At 45.4% G+C, this 18,557-nt stretch overlaps 1 protein-coding gene across 4 annotated transcripts in view; it reads left to right on the forward strand.

Annotated features, from left to right (window-relative positions):
- The first annotated feature begins 610 nt into the window (after positions 1 to 610).
- dzip1l (DAZ interacting zinc finger protein 1-like) overlaps positions 611 to 18,557 on the forward strand; it is a 31,071-nt gene continuing 13,124 nt past the window's right edge. For 2 of the 4 annotated variants that reach the window (XM_045687949.1, XM_045687951.1), the window contains exons 1-13: positions 611 to 839; positions 2,498 to 2,781; positions 2,972 to 3,264; positions 5,199 to 5,283; positions 6,107 to 6,231; positions 10,931 to 11,092; positions 11,703 to 11,831; positions 12,305 to 12,367; positions 12,481 to 12,621; positions 12,752 to 12,782; positions 13,121 to 13,207; positions 13,285 to 13,418; positions 18,225 to 18,447. In XM_045687949.1, coding sequence (XP_045543905.1) covers positions 2,556 to 2,781; positions 2,972 to 3,264; positions 5,199 to 5,283; positions 6,107 to 6,231; positions 10,931 to 11,092; positions 11,703 to 11,831; positions 12,305 to 12,367; positions 12,481 to 12,621; positions 12,752 to 12,782; positions 13,121 to 13,207; positions 13,285 to 13,418; positions 18,225 to 18,447 — 1,699 coding nt within the window. In that variant the 5' untranslated portion in view covers positions 611 to 839; positions 2,498 to 2,555. Of the gene's footprint in view, positions 840 to 2,497; positions 2,782 to 2,971; positions 3,265 to 5,198; positions 5,284 to 6,069; positions 6,232 to 10,930; positions 11,093 to 11,702; positions 11,832 to 12,304; positions 12,368 to 12,480; positions 12,622 to 12,751; positions 12,783 to 13,120; positions 13,208 to 13,284; positions 13,419 to 18,224; positions 18,448 to 18,557 lie in introns of all 4 variants that reach the window. The other 2 variants (XM_045687950.1, XM_045687952.1) reach the window with 2 other exon arrangements.

The following is an 18,557-nucleotide window of genomic DNA, read 5'->3' on the forward strand; positions in this document are numbered from 1 at the left end:
ACACATCATGACAAGTGGTGGAAAGCCTTCCCAGTAGAGTGGAGGCTGTTATAGCAGCAAAGGGACCAACTCCATATTAATGCTGCCCATGACTTTGGAGTGAGATGTTTGACGAGCAGGTATCCACATACTTTTGGTCATGTAGTATGTATATTACATCTTCGGCCGTTGTCAGAAAGAGATGTGTGTTAAAAAGCCTAATGCCACATTCATATGCTATTCGGGAACTAGCAAACTCGGAAATGTCAGACTTGCTAAAAGGTTGTAGTTGTACACGTACTGCGTTCAATCAGTTAGCAAGTCAAACATTTCTGAGTTTCAGAGTTCCGACTAGTACTTGAACGCGGCACAATGGTGGTTTTCAAGACAACTGGGAACTCAGAAGGGTCGGAAAATCGGAGCTCTAGTTCCCGAGTTGGAATTCCGTGCTGGATGACTGTTGTAAATATTTTTTCCCAGTTGGAGCTCGTTTAATCCCGAGTTCCCCAGTTGTCATAAACGCACTGAAATTAGACCCATTAGGGACGAGCGTCACGTAGGAGTGACGTCATTTGACGCAAGACAATGGCCCAAAGGGGCGTTTCGTTTCCTAGGTAACAGTCGAAGCGTGCCTTGTTGCTGCACCTTACCCCTTGTAGAAGGCAGCCCTCCACCCATCACAGTTTTTCTGTGCAAACTAGCGAACACCGCATGCATTATTCGTGCAAATTACTTTTTTTTGTTGTAAAGTTGTACCTCTAGAAACCTTTCACTGAAATATTGCAAATTTGAGAAAAGTGCCAATAAATTCACTTCGCAGGAGCAAGCAAGAACACAAAACAGGGCAACGCCAAGGACAGGTAAGCAAGCTAGCTACGTAACTTGGAAACTTTCGATATGCTATGATGCATTTTCCGGTAACTCTTTGCTGTCAGATCCAGGTAGCTAGTTACGTCTCGTTCCATTTAGTACCGTGAGTTTAGCTAGCCACAATCCTAGTTGTGTGTACGTGATCCATGCGGGAAATTGAACTCACGACCCCTAATCTAATCTTGATTATTGTCCAGTCGTGTTGTCCAGTGCTGCAAGGATAGACCTATTGAAGCTGCAACTGGCCCAGAACAGAGTGGGACGTCTTGCTCTTCATTGTAATCAGAGGGCTGATATAAATACTATGAATGCCAGTCTCTCTTGGCTAAGAGTCGAGGAGAGGCTGACAGCATAACTACTTCTTTTTATAAGAAACATTATTGTGTTGAAAATCCCGAATTGTTTGCATAGTCAATTTACACAACACACACTTATCCCACCAGACATGCCACCAGGGTCTTTTCACAGTCCCCAAAACCAGAACAAATTCAAGAAAGCGTACATTATTACATAGAGCCCTTATTGCTTGGAACTTCCATCTCATATTGCTCAAATGAACAGCAAACCTGGTTTCAAAAACCAGATAAAACACCTCACACCTCTCCCCTATTTGACCTAGACAGTTTGTGTATATGCATTGATATGTAGGCTACTTGTGCCTTTTTTTTATGTATGTAGTTCTGTCCTTGAGCTGTTATTGTCTATTGATGTTCTGTATTATGTCTCATGTTTTGGAAGAGTAGCTGCTAATTTTGCAACAGCTAATGGGGATCCTAATAAAATACATCCCCAAAAAATACCCTTGGCGTTGCTAGCTAGCGCCTCCCTCATATCAACTGCCACACACGACCAGTGAAATCCCTCATGAAAGGAAGGCGGTGAGCTGTTGTTCTCTCTCCTGTTGAAAGGATAGCAACAAGGATGCAGCAACGATCCTGTTTGTTTGTGTTTTGTAAGGCCAGGCTACATTGGAACAATGGATTCTTATGAGCTGATCTGTTTACTTCATTAACTCCAAGGAGACAAGTCTATTAAGCTGCACTTAACACCAGTGCTGTGCCACGTGCAGTCATTCTTCTCCAGGTGTTTATTGAAACAAGATGAGTTATTACCACCAGTTAATGTTCGAGTTCAAGGGGAAGAAGCCCGGATGTGGAGGTCCTGGGCTGGTGCGGTTACACATGGTCTGTGTTGGACATAGTGCCAAATTTTCGAAAATGACCTTGGAGGCGGCTTATGGTAGACAAATGAACATTAAATTCTCTGGCAACAGCTCTGGTGGATATTCCTGCAGTCAGCATTCCAATTGCACACTCCCTCAAAACTTGAGACATCTGTGGCATTGTGTTGTGTGACAAAACTGCACATTTTAGAGTGACGACTATTTTCCCCAGCACAAGGTGCACTTGTGTAATGATCATGCTGTTTAATCAGCTTCTTGATATGTAACACCTGTCAGATGGATGGATTATCTTGGCAAATGGGAAATGCTCACTAACAGGGGATGCAAATAAATTTGTGCACAAAATTTGAGAAATCTGCTTTTTATGCGTATGGGAAATTTCTGGGATCTTTTTATTTCAGCTCATGAAACATGGGACCGACACTTTACATGTTCAGTGTAAATAGGGTTATCTTTCTTTCACAGCAACATCTCCTCCAAGGCCCACTACCCCACCTCCTTCCCTGCCACAGCCTACACCACCATGCCTGGCCAGTTCAGAACCTCCAGTGACCCTCCTGTGTCCAGCCTCCTCTCTTTCCCCTCCTCCTGGAGCCCTGGCCACCTGCACCCCCTACGTTTCCGAGTCCGAACTGAATCCATGGACTGGCGGCGCCTCTCTGCCCTGGATGTGGATCACGTGGCCAGGGAGATGGATGTGGTCGTATTGCAGGAGTACATATCTGCTGTCACCTTCTGTGATGTCACAGGTAACAGAGCAGGGTTGGTCCTGGGGTCAATTCCATTTCACTTCAGTCAATTGAAAAGCAATGACTTCAATTGGAACTGACCTGACCTTTGTCCATTTTTGTGTGTAAACCTCCCATTTTTTATTTGCTTATTGGTTTAATGCACCAAACTGTTTTAGATTTAAAATTGACACCAACTCCATCCCTGAAGGTGAGAGGTGTCCCCACTGCCGTAGTCCTGCTGACCCGGCCCTTGTCAAACTCCTACGTATGTCCCAGCTCAGCACAGAGTACCTGCTGCACTGTCAGGACTACCTGAGCTCCCAGGTGTCTGGGCTGGAGGACCGTCTACAGGGGGCCCTCTCTAAGGCAGACAGAGAGGGAGAGGAGAGGGCCAGGCTGGACTCTGAGCTACAGGCCACTAAACAAGAGAGCAAACTCAGGAAGAAAATGCTAGCCACACAGCAGCTTCTACTACAGGCTAGCTTCAACAACTACCACAAGGTAAACGTTATCTTTGGGCCGTTCCTCCTTTTACCATCCGGATGGACCATCAAATGATATTTTTTTTATTTCTACCCATCCCCAGAAGTGTCAACTCACTTCTGCGCTTTAATGCTGTCTTGAATTTATTCTTTCAAATTGGCTTGTGATACTTGGGTTTAGAATCAAGTGAGCATATTTGTAAATGTCAGTTTGATGAGCTCACAATGTCATTAAACCCATTTGTCCTCCTGGCCAAATAATTTAATTACTGTTACAGTTGAAGTCGGAAGTTTACATACACTTAGGTTGGAGTCATTAAAACTCATTTTTCAACCACTCCCCAAATTTCCTGTTAACAAACTATAGTTTTGGCAAGTCGGTTAGGACATCTACTTTGTGGATGACACAAGTCATTTTTCCAACAATTGTTTACAGACGGATTATTTCACTTATAATTCACTGTATCATAATTCCAGTGGGTCAGAAGTTTACATACACTAAGTTGACTGTGCCTTTAAACAGCTTGGAAAATTCCAGAAAATTATGTCATGGCTTTAGAAGCTTCTGATCGGCTAATTGACATCATTTCAGTCAATTGTAGGTGTACATGTGGATGTATTTCAAGGCCCACCTTCAAACTCAGTGCCTCTTTGCTTGACATCATGGGAAAATCAAAAGAAATCAGCCAAGACCTCAGAAAAATAATGGTAGACTTCCACAAGTCTGGTTCATCCTTGGGAGCAATTTCCAAAAGCCTGAAGGTACCACGTTCATCTGTACAAACAATAGTACGCAAGTATAAACACCATGGGACCACGCAGCCGTCATACCGCTCAGGAAGGAGACACGTTCTATCTCCTAGAGATGAACGTACTTTGGTGCGAAAAGTGCAAATCAATCCCAGAACAACAGCAAAGGACCTTGTGAAGATGATGGAGGAAACAGGTACAAAAGCATCTATATCCACAGTAAAATAAGTCCTATATCGACATAACCTGAAAGGCCGCTCAGCAAGGAAGAAGCCACTGCTCCAAAACCGCCATAAAAAAGCCATACTACGCTTTGCAACTGCACATGAGGACAAAGATCTTACTTTTTGGAGAAATGTCCTCTGGTCTGATGAAACAAAAATAGAAATGTTTGGCCATAATGACCATTATGTTGGAGGAAAAAGGTGGAGGCTTGCAAGCTGAAGAACACCATCCCAACCGTGAAGCACAGGGGTGGCAGCATCATGTTGTGGGGGTGCTTTGCTGCAGGAGGGACTGGTGCACTTCACAAAGTAGATGGCATCATGAGGGAGGAAAATTATGTGGATATATTGAAGCAACATCTCAAGACATCAGTCAGGAAGTTAAAGCTTGGTCGCAAATGGATCTTCCAAATGGACAATGACCCCAAGCACACTTCCAAAGTTGTGTCAAAATGGCTTAAGGACAACAAAGTCATGGTATTGGAGTGGCCATCACAAAGCCCTGACCTCAATCCTATAGAAAATTTGTGGGCAGAACTGAAAAAGCATGTGCGAGCAAGGAGGTCTACAAACCTGACTCAGTTACACCAGCTCTGTCAAGAGGAATGGGCCAAAATGTACCCAACTTATTGTGGGAAGCTTGTGGAAGGCTACCCGAAACATTTGACCCAAGATAAACAATTTAAAGGCAGTGCTACCAAATACTAATTGAGTGTATGTAAACTTCTGACCCACTGGGAATGTGATGAAAGTAATAGAAGCTGAAATAAATCATTCTCACTACTATTATTCTGACATTTCACATTCTTAAAATAATGTGGTGATCCTAACTGACCTAAGACAGCGGAATATTTACTAGGATTAAATGTCAGGAATTGTGAAAAACTGAGTTTAAATGTATTTGGCTAAGGTGTATGTAAACGCCCTGACTATCTCTGTACTGTACCCTCCACCCTGACCAAACTATGCTATTTTTCAGTGCCAATGCTGTGAGAAGTCCTTCATCAACTATTCCTACTTACAAGCCCACCTACAGCGCAGGCATCCAGAGCTGACAGACACAGGTTGGTTTTATAACTACACTCCTCAGACTTCTTTAGTACCTGATTTACTCTTTATTGTAAGTAGTCAGTCAACACAATGGCTATCATTAAACACACAATGCATTATAAAACACGATTATCTGGTTAGGTTTGAACAGTACTATGTTATGTGATTTAGAGTACATTTTTCAATAATGATATGTTCATTTAGTAGCCACTTAATAACTCTTTTATCAAAGTTACTTACAGAACTGTGACCATTGAAAGTGGCGCATATGCCCCATGCAGGAATTTAACCTTCGACCTCATGTTGCCTACCTACATCGTGCTCTAATAGTCACTGAGTGGTTGCACTGTCTGTTGTCCTCTCAGAGTGGCAGATCACTACTGTCTGTTGTCCTCTCAGAGAGGCAGATCACTACTGTCTGTTGTCCTCTCAGAGTGGCAGATCACTACTGTCTGTTGTCCTCTCCTCAGAGTGGCAGATCACTACTGTCTGTTGTCCTCTCCTCAGAGAGGCAGATCACTACTGTCTGTTGTCCTCTCCTCAGAGTGGCAGATCACTACTGTCTGTTGTCCTCTCCTCAGAGTGGCAGATCACTACTGTCTGTTGTCCTCTCCTCAGAGTGGCAGATCACTACTGTCTGTTGTCCTCTCAGAGTGGCAGATCACTACTGTCTGTTGTCCTCTCCTCAGAGTGGCAGATCACTGCTGTCTGTTGTCCTCTCCTCAGAGTGGCAGATCACTGCTGTCTGTTGTCCTCTCCTCAGAGAGGCAGATCACTGCTGTCTGTTGTCCTCTCCTCAGAGCGGCAGATCACTACTGTCTGTTGTCCTCTCCTCAGAGCGACAGAAGAAGAGGCAGGTGGAACAGATGGAGGATGGGATAGAGGAGCTGAGAGAGAGGCTGAAACTGGCCCAGACTAGACTGGACATCGAGAGGGAAGCAGAGGCCCTTAGAAAACAGCAGGTAACACCATACACAAGCGTATTGCCTACCTTGTGAGTGGGAGGGGAAAGGGTGAAGTCAAGGAGGGGATTAATGGAAGGCAGATGGAAGGCAGATGTCGGGAGGTTGAAGCCACTCAGTACGATGAGCCATCGTCAGGAAATGAGCTTATCGAGGTGTCAAGCTCATTGAGGAACTCTCCAAGGGCACCTGGTGGAAGATAGATTACAACAATGTTAAGCTTGAATGGACAAGTGATAGTGACAGCATGGAATTGAAATGAGATGGACAGGTGAGAGAGGGAGAAAAGAAAATCTCCACATAGGATACATTAGTAGTCCTGTTCCACCACCGCGACGACCAGATGCTCTCGGACTATGAGAGGAAACGTAGTCAGATGAAGAGAGAGCAGCTGGAGTAGCAGTGTTCTCTGAGGTTGATCCATGTCTCCGTCAGGGACAAAAGATATAGGGACTGAGATGAACTTGGCATTCTTGACCGCAGACAGGTATTTCCAAAATACTGCCGGAGACCAGGAATTCCTCATGGGTTGTGCACATGGGGTGCACTAAAAGGGTTGCAGCTAAGGGGTAGGGAGCGTCTGTAAAGCCTACAGGGAGAGGTGCGAACAGGTATAGAAAACACACACATAGTTGACAAAGCTTCAAAATGAGAATCTGAAAATAACCACGTTAGATACTCAAGTGAGATCGTGGGTTGGCGCCTTCCTCGAACAACTCTGTAGAACCGTCTTAGTTTTGGCGACAAGATTGCTGCTTACAGCTGCCTCTGAGAAAACAGGGGAGACTGAAGTACTAACACTAATTGCTAATTGCCTAGCAGAAGACAAACCACTTCCCCTCTAATGCAGGCACCGATTACCAAAACGACAATTGTCCCAAATTGTCCTGTCCCTTGATCCTGGTTGATGTGTCAACAATCATCTGCAAGTTATGAGCAGTCAGCACTTCCCACACCAAGTAGGCTGCTGGGAAGACAGGAAGCAGTTCACACACCAAGTAGACTATAGGGAAGACAGGAAGCAGTTCACACACCAAGTAGGCTGCTGGGAAGACAGGAAGCAGTTTAGTTCACACACCAAGTAGACTACTGGGAAGACAGGAAGCACTTCACACACCAAGTAGACTACAGGGAAGACAGGAAGCACTTCACACACCAAGTAGGCTACTGGGAAGACAGGAAGCAGTTCACATACCAAGTAGACTGCAGGGAAGACAGGAAGCAGTTCAGTTCACACACCAAGTAGACTACTGGGAAGACAGGAAGCACTTCACACACCAAGTAGGCTACAGGGAAGACAGGAAGCAGTTCAGTTCACACACCAAGTAGACTACTGGGAAGACAGGAAGCACTTCACACACCAAGTAGGCTACTGGGAAGACAGGAAGCACTCCACACACCAAGTAGACTGCTGGGAAGACAGGAAGCACTTCACACACCAAGTAGACTACAGGGAAGACAGGAAGCAGTTCACACACCAAGTAGGCTACTGGGAAGACAGGAGGCACTTAATATAGATGGCCCTAGCTAGCAAAAAGACAGTAGTAGACAGCAGATAAAGACAACAATTATACTTAGCACTCCTGGAGATATCAGGAATCCTCTAACTATAGGATGAAGCACACTGAGATGGAGCCTGAGAAGCTGGTTATATTCTCAGAAAAGAGGTGAAAACCACTCCCCCTCCAATACAGGCAGATTCAGGACAGTACTCCCCCTCCAATACAGGCAGATTTAGGACAGTACTCCCCCTCCAATACAGGCAGATTCAGGACAGTACTCTCCCTCCAATAAAGGCAGATTCAGGACAGTACTCTCTTTAGTACAGGTAGATTCAGGACAGTACTCCCCCTCCAATACAGGCAGATTCAGGACAGTACTCCCCCTCCAATACAGGCAGATTCAGGACAGTACTCTCCCTCCAATACAGGCAGATTCAGGACAGTACTCTCCCTCCAATACAGGCAGATTCAAGACAGTACTCTCTTTAGTACAGGTAGATTCAGGACAGTACTCCCCCTCCAATACAGGTAGATTCAGGACAGTACTCCTGCTCCAGTACAGGAAGATTCAGGACCGTACTCCCCCTCCAATACAGGCAGATTCAGGACAGTACTCCCCCTCCAATACAGGCAGATTCAGGACAGTACTCCTGCTCCAGTACAGGCAGATTCAGGACAGTACTCCCCCTCCAATACAGGTAGATTCAGGACAGTACTCCTGCTCCAGTACAGGAAGGTTCAAGACAGTACTCCCCCTCCAATACAGGCAGATTCAGGACAGTACTCTCTCCAATACAGGCAGATTCAGGACAGTACTCCCCCTCCAATACAGGCAGATTCAGGACAGTACTCTCCCTCCAATACAGGCAGATTCAGGACAGTACTCTCCCTCCAATACAGGCAGATTCAAGACAGTACTCCCCCTCCAATACAGGTAGATTCAGGACAGTACTCCCCCTCCAATACAGGCAGATTCAGGACAGTACTCTCTTTAGTACAGGTAGATTCAGGACAGTACTCCCCCTCCAATACAGGTAGATTCAGGACAGTACTCCTGCTCCAGTACAGGAAGATTCAGGACAGTACTCCCCCTCCAATACAGGCAGATTCAGGACAGTACTCCCCCTCCAATACAGGCAGATTCAGGACCGTACTCTCTCCAATACAGGCATATTCAGGACAGTACTCCCTTTAGTACAGGTAGATTCAGGACAGTACTCTCTTTAGTACAGGCAGGTTCAGGACAGTACTCCCGCGCCAATACAGGCAGATTCAGGACAGTACTCCCCCTCCAATACAGGCAGATTCAGGACAGTACTCTCGCTTCAAAACAGTTAGATTCAGGACAGTACTCTCTCCAATACAGGTAGATTCAGGACAGTACTCCCCCTCCAATACAGGTCGATTCAGGACAGTACTCCCCCTCCAATACAGGTAGATTCAGGACAGTACTCCCCCTCCAATACAGGCTGATTAAAGGACAGTACTCCCCCTCCAATACAGGCAGATTCAGGACAGTACTCCCCCTCCAATACAGGCAGATTCAGGACAATACTCCCCCTCCAATACAGGAAGATCCAGGACAGTACTCCCCCTACAATACAGGAAGATTCAGGACAGTACTCCCCCTCCAATACAGGCAGATTCAGGACAGTACTCCCCCTCCAATGCAGGCAGATTCAGGACAGTACTCCCCCTCCAATACAGGAAGATTCAGGACAGTACTCTCTCCAATACAGGTAGATTCAGGACAGTACTCCCCCTCCAATACAGGCAGATTCAGGACAGTACTCCCCCTCCAATACAGGCAGATTCAGGACAGTACTCCCCCTCCAATACAGGCAGATTCAGGACAGTACTCTCCCTCCAATACAGGCAGATTCAGGACATTACTCTCCCTCTAATACAGGCAGATTCAAGACAGTACTCTCTTTAGTACAGGTAGATTCAGGACAGTACTCCCCCTCCAATACAGGTAGATTCAGGACAGTACTCCTGCTCCAGTACAGGCAGATTCAGGACAGTTCTCCCCCTCCAATACAGGCAGATTCAGGACAGTACGCCTGCTCCAGTACAGGCAGGTTCAGGACAGTACTCCCCCTCCAATACAGGTAGAATCAGGACAGTACTCCCGCTCCAGTACAGGAAGATTCAGGACAGTACTCTCTCCAATACAGGTAGATTCAGGACAGTACTCTCTCCAATACAGGCAGATTCAGGACAGTACTCTCTTTAGTACAGGTAGAATCAGGACAGTACTCTCTTTAGTACAGGCAGGTTCAGGACAGTACTCCCGCGCCAATACAGGCAGATTCAGGACAGTACTCCCCCTCCAATACAGGCAGATTCAGAACAGTACTCCCCCTCCAATACAGGCAGATTCAGGACAGTACTCCCCCTCCAATACAGGCAGATTCAGGACAGTACTCCCCCTCTAATACAGGCAGATTCAGGACAGTACTCTCTCCAATACAGGCAGATTCAGGACAGTGCTCTCTCCAATACAGGCAGATTCAGGACAGTACTCCCCCTCCAATACAGGCGGATTCAGGACAGTGCTCCCCCTCCAATACAGGCAGATTCAGGACAGTACTCCCCCTCCAATACAGGCAGATTCAGGACAGTGCTCCCCCTCCAATACAGGCAGATTCAGGACAGTGCTCCCCCTCCAATACAGCCACTGATTACCATTGACAGTCACTCAATTAGTCCATGTCAGCTAAAATGTTTTAGACTAGACTAACTTACCTATCTAAACTTGTAGTAATCATGGTTGAATTATCGACCGGTTGCCCCTATTTGATTTTGTTAGTCACTCTCACATAGACATCATTTTAAAAACTGTGAACATGTCTCTCTGCTCCATAGCAAAATGTGTAGAATGGCAGGAAATTAACTGTAAAACATTTTTCCCCCTCTGCTGTCAAGAGGGGGGCCAGCTAAAATATTTTTCTCATGAGGTGGGGGGGTTCCTCAAATAAATGTAAGTTAAGACACCCAAAAGGCTAGGGCCGGCACTGACTGCATATGTGGGTATAGATGTGGGTACGTGCAGACCCACGAGCCATTGTGGCCACTCATGATGAGTTCAGATGTGTTGTTGTCGTGTTCCCCCACCCCCATCAAAGTTGCCCATCCCAGATCTATATCTGTACTGCTGTGTCTCTCATGAGTGCTTCAATGGGTTTAACCACCAGGAGCTGGAAGATCAGCGAAGGAAAGACACCTCGGAGCGAGAGAAGGTGGAGAGCTGGAAGGAGGAGGAGAGGAAGAAGTTTAAAGAGGAAATGAGGGACCTGAAGCAGCTGTTTCTGCAGGAGTTCAGAGATATGGCCAGCAGGAGCTCCTCCATCGAGGCTGTGAGTCCTATTCCCATTTTAAAGGACATGCATGAACCAGGGGCTTAGTGGCGATGGTGGTAAAAGTGATGTTGAGCCAGTAGATAGTGTAGTGTTTTGCAGCCACTAGATGGCGCCAAAGTGTAAAGAACGAACAGGTTACAAAAGCTCAAGCACACCCTGCTGCTAGCCTACAACACAATCCAGTATCAGTCATTTTCTGAGGCCTTTTGAAGCTATAATCCTTAATGGTGAAACAGTCACATCCGTTTGGGATATTACAACAACAAGTGAGTTACTGCACACAACCAACGTTGTTTATTTCCGCTCTGACATCATCGCACGCACAGTAGAACATCACAATGAGTACTGCTATTTAATACAGGGTTTTTTTTCACAACGCTGCTGGACGCTCCTCTCATCCGTTTCATCATCAAAACAATAACAGAGCTGCTGAAGCGAACGGTGCCGCTGTTTCCCCCAAATGCAGATGCCATTTTTTGTTTGTTTTTAATACCTTGATGTATTTTTCTAAAACAAATACTTAATGCCAACATGAAAATAAATTCAGTTTTTCTTTACTTACTGTGTTGTCTCATGACTTAACAAGATGGGAAACTTGACTTGACAGAAACTGCAGGAGCTCCAGACCAGAGAAGAAGTGACTGTTTCTAACCTGGGCTCCTATCAAGAGGAGGATGAGCTGCAACAGAGAGAGGAGGCAGAGAAGAGGATGATGAAGAAGAAGATGTCTGAGCAGGTAAGACAGAAGAACACACTATGGGCTGGGCTGGGCTATGTTTTTCCCGGTACTCTTCTGGCCAGTATCTAATCTAATCTAATCTAATCTAATCTAATCTAATCTATCTATCTATCTATCTATCTATCTATCTATCTATCTATCTATCTATCTATCTATCTATCTATCTATCTATCTATCTATCTATCTATCTATCTATCTATCTATCTATCTATCTATCTATCTATCTATCTATCTATCTATCTATCTATCTATCTATCTATCTATCTATCTATCTATCTATCTATCTATCTATCTATCTATCTATCTATCTATCTATCTATCTATCTATCTATCATCACCAGCTGAGATGTCAGTATGTGGTCTATTAAGACATGTTGCTATGAAATCAGGAGAATCAACACAAAGCTTAAACTAAAATCCATGTTGGTGTTAGCACTGGCCTTTTTTCAATCTCTGTCCGTCTCCTTCAGAAGCGTGAGTGGAACAGACGGTTTAAGGAGGTCCAGAACAGGCACATGTTGGAAAGAGATGAGGTAAGATCCACGTCTGTGCTTTGGTGCCCCCTTCTTTAGATTTGTGTGTGTCGGGGGTTGGGTTGAATAGCAGACACTAAAGTATTCTCCTCCTAACGTGTTGTCCTCCTCAGCTGCAGAGTGAGAATGATAGGCTGCAGCTGGCCCTGTCTGTAGAACACAGGTCAGACCGACAAAGACTAGAACAACAGGTCACCTCCCTGTCTGCCAGGGTTCAACAGAAAGACCGGCTCATCAGGTCTCAGGAGGATAAGGTATGATCATCAGCTACTAACGCTATGCTGCTGTTGTTGATGCTGTCCGTCTATAATTACAGCAGTATGTTAAGTTGTTGTTTTGTTCGAGAGCGTTTTTATCAGGGTTGTATTACCATCTGTATTACAGATCAACAAGATGTCTAGAAGACCAGTGGCAGGTAATACAAAACACAGGCCTATTTATTCTAGACTTTTATTGTATTCAAGATACTATGTTCTAGAGAGGCAACTCTTGGGGAACTGGGGGGGGGGGGTCTTGGAGGGTTCGGGTCCCCGTTTTTTGGCCTTGTTGGAAATCTGTCGACGTGCCCTTGAGCAGGGCATTGACCCTGGATGCTTCTGTGTGTCGCTCTGAATGGGAGTCTGTTGGATGACTGGTGTGGTGTAGTTGTTGAGCGGCTTCACTGCAAGTATATTGTATGTTTTGGATATTCAATAAAATAAAATAAAAGATATATATACTATGTTCTATGTTAATGTGATGGTTTTCTGTCAGATACTCCCATCAAACAAGCAGTCCAACACTCCACGGAGGAGGAAGAAGAGGAGGAGGAGGAGGAAGAAGAGGAAGAAGAGGAAGAAAGTATGTATGAATCATGTATCTTTTGTTAGTATTCTTTTTATAGAACAATACAGTCAACATCCTTCGATATCTCCTAGATCTGGAGGACTCTGGTGAGACCAGGAGGAGACTGTTGGAGTCCCTCCGGGGGAACCCCGCCTTGGTGAAGGAGTTCAGACCCATACTAGAAGAAACCCTGGAGGAGAGGCTAGAGAAGATGGGCCTCAGAAAGGTACATGTATTGAATCCATCACTCAGTCAATTAAATCAGCATTTGTCACAAAGTTAAAGTAAATACAGCGCATTGGGAAATTATTCAGACCCTTTGACTTTTTCCACATTTTGTTACCTTACAGCCTTATTCTAAAATTGATTAAATATTTTTTCCCCCCCCTCATCAATCTACAGTCGTGGCCAAAAGTTTTGAGAATGACACAAATATTAATTTTTAAAGTCTGCTGCATCAGTTTGTATGATGGCAATTTGCATATACTCCAGAATGTTATGAAGAGTGATCAGATGAATTGCAATTAATTGCAAAGTCTCTCTTTGCCGTGCAAATGAACTGAATCCCCCCAAAAACATTTCCACTGCATTTCAGCCCTGCCACAAAAGGACCAGCTGACATCATGTCAGTGATTCTCTCGTTAACACAGGTGTGAGTGTTTTCGAGGACAAGGCTGGAGTTCACTCTGTCATGCTGATTGAGTTCGAATAACAGACTGGAAGCTTCAAAAGGAGGGTGGTGGTGCTTGGAATCATTGTTCTTCCTCTGTCAATCATGGTTACCTGCAAGGAAACACGTGCCGTCATCATTGCTTTGCACAAAAAGGGCTTCGCAGGCAAGGATATTGCTGCCAGTAAGATTGCACCTAAATCAACCATTTATCGGATCATCAAGAACTTCAAGGAGAGCGGTTCAGTTGTTGTGAAGAAGGCTTCAGGGCGCCCAAGAAAGTCCAGCAAGCGCCAGGACCGTCTCCTAAAGTTGATTCAGCTGTGGGATCGGGGCACCACCAGTACAGAGCTTGCTCAGGAATGGCAGCAAGCAGGTATGAGTGCATCTGCACGCACAGTGAGGTGAAGACTTTTGGAGGATGGCCTGGTGTCAAGAAGGGCAGCAAAGAAGCCACTTCTCTCCAGGAAAAACATCAGGAACAGACTGATATTCTGCAAAAGGTACAGGGATTGGACTGCTGAGGACTGGGGTAAAGTCATTTTCTCTGATGAATCCCCTTTCCGATTGTTTGGGGCATCCGGAAAAGAGCTTGTCCGGAGAAGACAAGGTGAGCGCTACCATCAGTCCTGTGTCATGCCAACAGTAAAGCATCCTGAGACCATTCATGTGTGGGGTTGCTTCTCAGCCAAGGGAGTGGGCTCACTCACAGTTTTTGCCTAAGAACACAGCCATGAATAAAGAATGGTACCAACACATCCTCCGAGAGCAACTTCTCCCAACCATCCAGGAACAGTTTGGTGACGAACAATGCCTTTTCCAGCATGATGGAGTATCTTGCCATAAGGCAAAAGTGATAACTAAGTGGCTCGGGGAACAAAACATTGATATTTTGGGTCCATGGCCAGGAAACTCCTCAGACCTTAATCCCATTGAGAACTTGTGGTCAATCCAGAGATGTTCGATTGGGTTCAAGTCCAGGTTTTGTCTGGGCCACTCAAGGACATTCAGGGACTTGTCCCGAAGCCACTCCTGAGTTTATCTTGGCTGTGTGCTTAGGGTTGTTGTCCTGTTGGAAGGTGAACCTTCACCCCAGTCTGAGGTCTTGAGCTTTCTGGAGCAGATTTTCATCAAGGATCTCTCTGTACTTTACTCTGTTCATCTTTCCCTCGATCCTGACTAGTCTCCCAGTCCCTGCCGTTGAAAAACATCCCCACAGCATGATGCTGCCACCACCATGCTTCACCATAAATTGTGCCAGGTTTCCTCCAGACGTGATGCTTGGCATTCAGGCCAAAGAGTTAAATATTGGTTTCATCAGACCAGAGAATATTGTTTCTCATGGTCTGAGTCCTTTGGGTGCCTTTTGACAAACTCCAAGCGGGCTGTCATGTGCCTTTTACTGAGGAGTGGCTTCCATCTGGCCACTCTACCATAAAGGCCTGATTGGAGTGCTGCAGAGATGGTTGTCGTTCTGGAAGGTTCTCCCATCTCCACAGAGGAACTTTGGAGCTCTGTCAGAGTGACCATCAGGTTCTTGGTCACCTCCCTGACCAAGGCCCTTCTCCCCAGATTGCTCAGTTTGGCCTGGCGGCCAGCTCTAGGAAGAGTGTTGGTGGTTCCAAACTTCTTCCATTTAAGAATGATGGAGGCCACTGTGTTCTTGGGGACCTTCAATGCTGCAGATATTTTTTGGTACCCTTCCCCAGATCTGTGCCTCGACACAATCCTGTCTCGGAGCTCTACGGACAATTCCTTCGACCTCATGGTTTGGTTTTTGCTCTGACATGCACTGTCAACTGTGGGACCTTATATTGACAGGTGTGTGCCTTTCCAAATCATGTCCAATCAATTGAATTTACCACAGGTGGACTCCAAGTAGAAACATCTCAAGGATGATCAATGTAAACAGGATGCACCTGAGATCAATTTCGAGTTTCATCACAAAGGGTCTGAATACTTATGTAAATAAGGTATTTCTGTTTTTTATTTTGACAAAAAAAAAATATCTAAAAACCTGTTTTCACTTCGTCATTATGGGATATTGTGTGTAGATTGTTGATTTTCGTATTGTAAACAAAATGTGGAATAAAGTCAAGGGGTCTGAATACTTTCAGAATGCTCTGTATATAGGGTGTTCTCTCAGTGCTCTAGAATGTAGTGAAATATAAATGTCTAAATGGCATTTTATTTAGCCGATTGTCATCATGAATTACATACACTGCTCCAAAAAATAAAGGGAACACTTAAACAACACAATGTAACTCCAAGTCAATCACACTTCTGTGAAATCAAACTGTCCACTTAGGAAGCAACACTGATTGACAATAAATTTCACATGCTGTTGTGCAAATGGAATAGACAACAGGTGGAAATTATAGGCAATTAGCAAGACACCCCCAATAAAGGAGTGGTTCTGCAGGTGGGGACCACAGACCACTTCTCAGTTCCTATGCTTACTGGCTGATGTTTTGGTCACTTTTGAATGCTGGCGGTGCTTTCACTCTAGTGGTAGCATGAGACGAAGTCTACAACCCACACAAGTGGCTCAGGTAGTGCAGCTCATCCAGGATGACACATCAATGCGAGCTGTGGCAAGAAGGTTTGCTGTGTCTGTCAGCGTAGTGTCCAGAGCATGGAGGCGCTACCAGGAGACAGGCCAGTACATCAGGAGACGTGGAGGAGGCCGTAGGAGGGCAACAACCCAGCAGCAGGACCGCTACTTCTGCCTTTGTGCAAGGAGGAGCAGGAGGAGCACTGCCAGAGCCCTGCAAAATGACCTCCAGCAGGCCACAAATGTGCATGTGTCTGCTCAAACGGTCAGAAACAGACTCCATGAGGGTGGTATGAGGGCCCGACGTCCACAGGTGGGGGTTGTGCTTACAGCCCAACACCGTGCAGGACGTTTGGCATTTGCCAGAGAACACCAAGATTGGCAAATTCGCCACTGGCGCCCTGTGCTCTTCACAGATGAAAGCAGGTTCACACTGAGCACATGTGACAGACGTGACAGAGTCTGGAGAAGCCGTGGAGAACGTTCTGCTGCCTGCAACATCCTCCAGCATGACCGGTTTGGCGGTGGGTCAGTCATGGTGTGGGGTGGCATTTCTTTGTGGGGCCGCACAGCCCTCCATGTGCTCGCCAGAGGTAGCCTGACTGCCATTAGGTACCGAGATGAGATCCTCAGACCCCTTGTGAGACCATATGCTGGTGCAGTTGGCCCTGGGTTCATCCTAATGCAAGACAATGCTAGACCTCATGTGGCTGGAGTGTGTCAGCAGTTCCTGCAAGAAGAAGGCATTGATGCTATGGACTGGCCCGCCCGTTCCCCAGACCTGAATCCAATTGAGCACATCTGGGACATCATGTCTCACTCCATCCACCAACGCCACATTGCACCACAAACTGTCCAGGAGTTGGCGGATGCTTTAGTCCAGGTCTGGGAGGAGATCCCTCTGGAGACCATCCGCCACCTCATCAGGAGCATGCCCAGGCGTTGTAGGGAGGTCATACAGGCACGTGGAGGCCACACACACTACTGAGCCTCATTTTGACTTGTTTTAAGGACATTACATCAAAGTTGGATCATCCTGTACTGTGGTTTTCCACTTTAATTTTGAGTGTGACTCCAAATCCTGACCTCCATGGGTTGATAAATTGGATTTCCATTGATTATTTTTGTGTGATTTTGTTGTCAGCACATTCAACTATGTAAAGAAAAAACTATTTAATAAGATTATTTCTTTCATTCAGATCTAGGATGTGTTGTTTAAGTGTTCCCTTTATTTTTTTGAGCAGTATATATATATATATATATATATTATGTTATATTATATTTTTTATATATATATATATATATATATATATATATATATATATATATATATATTATATAGGCTCAATTTTGTTTTGTGTTCCGCCGATTTGGTTTAGTAAAAAGCCCATGTTATCACACACCAACCTGCAGCTACTAGCTAGCTTGTGAGTTGACGTTTAAAGTTAACGCCATTCTGCCCACAGAGCAGTGACAGCGTTCTGTTGAGCAGCGACCACTGTTGACCGTGGCCCATCAGGACGTTTTATTCGCTCTAATCATGCTAAATTCTCAAGAGGTAGATTGTCTAACATTTTGAACCATATATGGAAGAGACATACGGGTTGAACTAATGTTTTTCTGATTTAATTCTCTCATTAACATTAAATGAAATAATCATTTTATGGGTGAACACCCTACATGCAAGGAGATCCATATATTCAAGACAGTACAGTACTCTCTCACTGAAGTCCAAATCTGTCATTTTATAATAACAAATACCTAATGGGAGAAGTGAAGTATCTAAAATACCTTATGTTACATTCCAGGGAACCAAGGGTATATCCAAAAAGTCCTTTAAGAGCCTGAGAGCGTTGTTATCTGGTCAGCGACATCAGATGTCCAGACAGAAAGCAGACCTTCTGGAGCTCAGAGAGAGCCTGGCCAGAGAGCTGACGCGCAGGGTGCACGCCCTGCAGAGGAGCCAGGGGACCACCGTACCTACTTTACCCAGACAGGTTACCATACCCAGTACCACCCCTCAGTCCCACAGTAAGGACCAACACCCACCTCCGTATTGTACCTAACCCTCAGGTCCAAGAGCCATGTAACACAGCCTCATCTCCACGGAGATGTGCTTCTCAGTACCTACGTTTTCACAC

The sequence above is a fragment of the Salmo salar genome, chromosome ssa10 (assembly GCF_905237065.1).
Source record: "Salmo salar chromosome ssa10, Ssal_v3.1, whole genome shotgun sequence".
NCBI classification, from domain to species: Eukaryota; Metazoa; Chordata; class Actinopteri; order Salmoniformes; family Salmonidae; genus Salmo; species Salmo salar.